The 5,397-nt window shown below is 69.8% G+C and overlaps 1 protein-coding gene across 1 annotated transcript in view; it reads right to left on the bottom strand.

Moving 5' to 3' along the window:
- Positions 1–709: 709 nt before the first annotated feature.
- AURANDRAFT_34508 (hypothetical protein) overlaps positions 710–5,397 on the bottom strand; it is a gene marked incomplete at both ends in the record, with an annotated part of 7,409 nt that continues 2,721 nt past the window's right edge. The window contains one exon of the mRNA XM_009043983.1: positions 710–1,152. Coding sequence (XP_009042231.1) covers positions 710–1,152 — 443 coding nt within the window. The remainder of the gene's footprint in view (positions 1,153–5,397) is intronic.

The raw sequence follows: 5,397 nt of genomic DNA, 5'->3' as shown, positions 1-5,397 counted from the left end.
CCGCGCGCGGGCCGCCTCGTGTTCGGCCGCGATGCGCGCGCGGACCTCGTCGGCGCCCGACCGCGGCGCGGGGCCGTAGACCACCTCGGGCGTGGGCATCGGGGCTTCCGCCCGCGCCGCCTCCGCCGCGCGCTCGTCGCGGATCTTCTTGCACGCCTTCCGGTGGCCTCGGTCGCGCCAGTCGATGCGTTGGCAATCGGTCGAGCAGTACCTGGCGGGTCGCACGTGACTGCGCCCCGGAACGCGTCGCGCGCCGCCGGACGCGTCGCGCGGCGCGAGCGCACCGCCCCCCGTTCACGGCGCCGGGGTCGCACTGCGTCGTCCCACAGGGGCAGTTGAGCTTCGCCTTGTCTCCACAAATCGTACATTTCAAGCGGAGCGCGAGCGCCTTGGCGCGGGCCTTTCTTTCCTCATACTCGAGCTTCTTCTTTATGAGGACGGGGTCCATCGGCGGGACCATCGCAAACCTCTCGTTGTACGTGAGCTCGGGCGTGTGGCCGAGAGCGGGGGCGCGAGGCTCGGGTTAGTGGCGGTGTTGTGGCGGAGGTCGCGCGGGGGGCGGAGGCGCCGAGTAGCGTGGGCCGAGATCGCCGACGGCCGCAAGAACTTGTTGCGGCGCAACCGGGGATCGTCGCATGCATGCGTGGACGACTGGCCGAGCTCTCATCGACGATGGCTATCAATGTCCTCGTCGGCGTGAAGACTTAGGCTATACGCGCGCGTCGAGGGCCGCGAGGCTCTCTATAGCTCTCTCGTCGCCCTTGGCAGCGGCGCGCTCGAACCAGTATCTGGCTTTGCCGAGGTCGACTTCCGTGCCTTCTCCGTCCCTGTAACAACAGCCAAGGCAACTCTCTGTAATAGTATCGCCTTGATTCGCCGCGAGCGCGAAGTACCGGAACGCTTCTTCACATTTCCCCTCAGAATGAAGTAAATACGCCAGACTGCTTTGCGCGATCGCGCAGCCCCGGTCCGCGGCCGCGCGATACAGCCGCTCCGCCTTCTTCTTGTCCAGCTTGACGCCACTTCCATACTCGGTCATTTCCCCAAGTCGTGACATCGCGTCCACGTTCCCGAGCTCCACGGCGCGCCGGTAAATCTTCGCGGCTTTCTTATCGGATTGCACCAGGCCAAAGTAACCGCGGCGGTACGCAACTCCCAAACACGTAATTGCTTCTGGCACCTCGTTCTCCACGTGGCGGCGAAGACGCGCGAGGGTTTCCGCATCGTTTTTTGCGCGCGGTAAACGACAGAGGGGACACGCCTCGAGTCTGCTGATCTTGTCCTGGCACGATCGGCAGACCGTTCGGCAGCAACAGATGCGAAGCGCGCCCGGAGCATTCACGTCCCACTCCTCGAGACAGATCGGGCACCGCGACCCGTACCGCGCCGACAGCGGCTCTCGCTCCGGATTCGCCTCGCGCCGCACACGAGCGGCCTCGTGCTCCGCCGCGATGCGCGCGCGGACCTCGTCGGCGTGCGACCGCGGCGCGGGGCCGTAGACCACCTCGGGCGTGGGCGTCGGGGCTTCCGCCCGCGCCGCCTCCGCCGCGCGCTCGTCGCGGATCTTCTTGCACGCTTTCCGGTGGCCCCGGTCGCGCCAGTCGATGCGTTGGCAATCGGTCGAGCAGTACCTGGCGGGTCGCACGTGACTGCGCCCCGGAACGCGTCGCGCGCCGCCGGACGCGTCGCGCGGCGCGAGCGCACCGCCCCCCGTTCACGGCGCCGGGGTCGCACTGCGTCGTCCCACAGGGGCAGTTGAGCTTCGCCTTGTCTCCACAAATCGTACATTTCAAGCGGAGCGCGAGCGCCTTGGCGCGGGCCTTTCTTTCCTCATACTCGAGCTTCTTCTTTATGAGGACGGGGTCCATCGGCGGGACCATCGCTCGTGTACGTGAGCTCGGGGCGTGTGGCCGGAGGGCGGGGGCGGGCGAGGCTCGGGTCCGCGGCGGGGTTGTGGCGGCAGTCGCGCGGAGGGCGGAGGCGAGCAGCGTGGGCCGATCGCCGACTGCCGCAACCGTGCTGCGGGCCGACTCGCCGAGCTGTCCCATCAACATGGAGGCGATCAAGATCGACGAGAAGGACCTGCGGGCCTACGACGCCATCCTCGCCGGCGCGTCGCGGCTCACTTTTCGCCTGGACAAGGACCGGAAGCTGGCGTTTACGACGTTTCGCGTCGACGCCGACGGCACGAAGGACGCGTTCTCCATCCTCGTCAACCACAGGCGGGGCGCGGAGCATTTGGGCAAGCCCTACCGTGAGCGCGAGTTCTACGCCGACATCGCGCTCGGCGACGGGTCCGACGGCCGCGTCGTCCAGACCGTCTTCCAGACCGTCTCGTCTCCGTACGGCGACAAAACTTTAGTCCTCCCGGTGGAAAGCATGGACCGCGGCGACGCGCTCGTGGTGAGCGGCGGCCTGATCATGTGGGAGTATGTGGATTTCAATCATATTAAGAATCTGCTGGGCTGTCTCTCCGACTTGCTCTGTAAGTGCCAGGCGCACGAGCACGAGCTCAAGATGGAGCGCGTGTCCGGCTCGGGCGTGCGCCTCGCGTTTACGGGGGCGCGCAATGCGGCCACGTGCCGGCGCTCGTGTTTCGACTGCCTCTGCGCGATCCCGACGTCCTTCGCTGGGCCCGTCTGCGTGAACATGTGCGTCGCGCCCCCCACGGGTTACTACGAGCTCCAGGACGCTTCAGAGCAGCCGCTCGGGTCCGCGCTGTTCACGCGGAAGGCGTCCTCGTACTGCTACGCTTGTTGCTGCCACGCTACGTGCGAGGAGGGCCAGCCGCACGGTTCCTTCGTCGACTTCGGCACCGCGCCGCTCCAGGCTCGGCGCGACGTGGTGGCGGGGCTCGCGGCGGCGATCGGGAACGTGTCGGCCGAGCCCTCCGCGTGAGCGCCGACGTTCTCGTCTAGTCACCTCTCTCGCTGCTCTTCGCGCTTCCTTCGCCGCTCGCCCTACGTCGCCGTGCGCTCTTCGTCGTCGTGCCCTTTCCGTCGCCGTGCTCCTGTACGCCTCCGCCCTAGTCGTGTCCTCCCGTGCCCCCCCCTGCGCCTCCCTTCGCTGTCCTCTCTCCCTTCGGTTCCTCCTTGCGCCGCGGCCAACTGGAGAGCGGTGTTGCGAGCTAGAGCGGCGTCCTGTGCTGGCCGTAGCGGTCGCGGGTGCCACGGACGACGCAAAGGAGAGGCGCGAGGGCAGGACGCAGGACAGGAGATCGGTCGGCGCTCGAGGCGACTCAGGCTCGCCGCAAATCTACCGCTGCGCTGTGCGCTGCCACAAGAGCTCACGCGGGACTCGTCGCAGCAACACTATCAAACATGATGAAGCGTCGCGTCCTCGCCGCCGAACGTCGGCTCCAGCGGCCGCAGAAGGGCCGCGGCGCGATCGTACTATTGTTCGGCGCCGTGTGGGTGCTCTCGGTCGTCCTCACCCACTACCATCACACCGGTCGCCACGAGGGCTCGCCGGGCGGCATGCACGCGCAACTGCGTCGAGACGACGCGAACGCGCCCGCGGCGCCGACGCCGGACGCGCGAGACGACGGCGCCGCGCCCGCGGCGCCGACGCCGGACGCCGGCGCGGTCGCGCGCCGAGACCCCGCGGAGCCCTACGACCCGCTGCCGTCGTGGTTGTACACGCCGAAGCAGCCGCCGCCGAAATACCAAAAGAAGCAGCCGCCCGTGGACCAATCCTGCGTCGACTCGACGTCCTGGTTCTACAACGAAACCGCCAAACGGGGCTGCGACTTCGTCGCCTACCGCGTCGCGGGCCGACCGAAGAGCCGCAAGAGCGCGTGCTCGAAGCGGGACGCCTCGCAGATCAAGGCCTGGACGGCGTGCCCCGGGGCGTGCCGCGACAGCTGCCGCCGCGCGCCCCCGTGCGGCGCGCGGGCCGACGTCCGCTGCGCGCATCGGGGCGTCGGGCTCGCGCCCGAGGCCGCCGCGGCGCCGCCGAGGCGGCCGCAGCGCGCGGCCATCGAGGGCCTCGCGGCGCGCTTCACGGGCGCCGGCGTCCTGGGTACGAAGCGCACACTCGCAAAACTCGCGCGGGACCTCGGGGACGCGGCGCTCGAGAAGGCGGCGAAGCAGCGAGCGCTCTGCGACGCGGCGAAGGGCCCGCGGCGCCGCGACGGCTGCGGCGGCCCGCGCTGGTTCCTCGTGCCCCCGGCGCGGCCCGACGTGGCCTACGTGACGGAGAAGCTCCTGTCGCTCGGCCTGTGCCCCTACGAGTCGTCGAAGGCGCCGCCGGACGGGAGCCTGGACGTCTTCTTCGGCCACGCGTTCCCGGACGCGCGCTGGTCGCGCGCGCTCGGGCCCGCGTGGGCGCCGGGCGGCGTCGTCGGCGGCGGCGTGCTGCCGGGCATCAACGAGGCCTTTGGCGGGAAGCAGTCGATGACGGAGATCTACCGCGAGTGCGCGGAGTCGTCGCGCGCGAACGCGCCGCGCGCGGCGCTCTGCCCGACGCTCGTCGGCCGCGGCCTGCTGATCAGCTTCGACGTCAACGGCGACGACTCGTCGCGCCGCGGCGCGCGCCGCGCGGAGGACGCGCCTGAGCCCGCGAAGCTGACACCGGCGGACGTGCCGCACGTGTCGTCGATCCGCGGCGAGATCCGCGAGGCGCTCCACGAGCGCAAGGGCATGGAGTCATCGACGTGGATCGTCAAGCCCCAGGCGGGCAAGAGCGCGGGGCTGCACATGAGCCGCGGCATGCACCTCGCGACGCTCGACCACGCGTCGGGCGCGTTGGCGAGCGACGCCGCGTTTTTGGCGTGGGTCGAGCGCCACGTCAAGCCCGAGCTCTGCGACGACTGGTCCAAGCTCACGCCCAGCACGAAGAAGTACTGCGCGCGGCGCCTCGTCGTCTTCCAGAACTTCGTCGAGAACCCGTCGGAGATCTTCGGCCGCAAGTACGACCTCCGGGTCTGGTGCGCGATAACGTCGCTCGACCCGCTCCGCGTGATGATCCTCCGCCACGCGCTACCGAAGATCGCGAGCACGACGCGGCGGCTCCCGACGGGCGAGGTCAAGCCCATCGACGACGCCTGCGCCCACATCATGCTGCTGATGAACCCGCGGTGCTTCAACGGGACGGCGGACGAATTCGCCGCGGGCATGGCGCCCGACGGCTACCCGAAGACGTCCGCGTCCCGCGCCTTCACGGAGCGCGCGACCTTCCGCGACGAGACCTACGCGCGCGGCGCGCCGCGCCGCGCCGCGAACGAGGACCTGCTGGCGTCGACGACCTGGCCCCAGATCGAGGAGCTCGTGACGACGCTCGTCCTGCTGAAAAGAGACCGGCTCCTCTCCGCGGTCGAATTCGCGGGCGAGGACGAGCTCCCGGCGAACCTGACGGGGCGCGCGCGGATCAGGGAGCTCGACGCGGCCATCGGGCACC

Source organism: Aureococcus anophagefferens, assembly GCF_000186865.1.
Source record: "Aureococcus anophagefferens unplaced genomic scaffold AURANscaffold_95, whole genome shotgun sequence".
NCBI classification, from domain to species: Eukaryota; class Pelagophyceae; order Pelagomonadales; family Pelagomonadaceae; genus Aureococcus; species Aureococcus anophagefferens.
The sequence above is the reverse complement of the archived record's forward strand: the minus strand, read 5'-3'. Positions and strand labels throughout refer to the sequence as shown.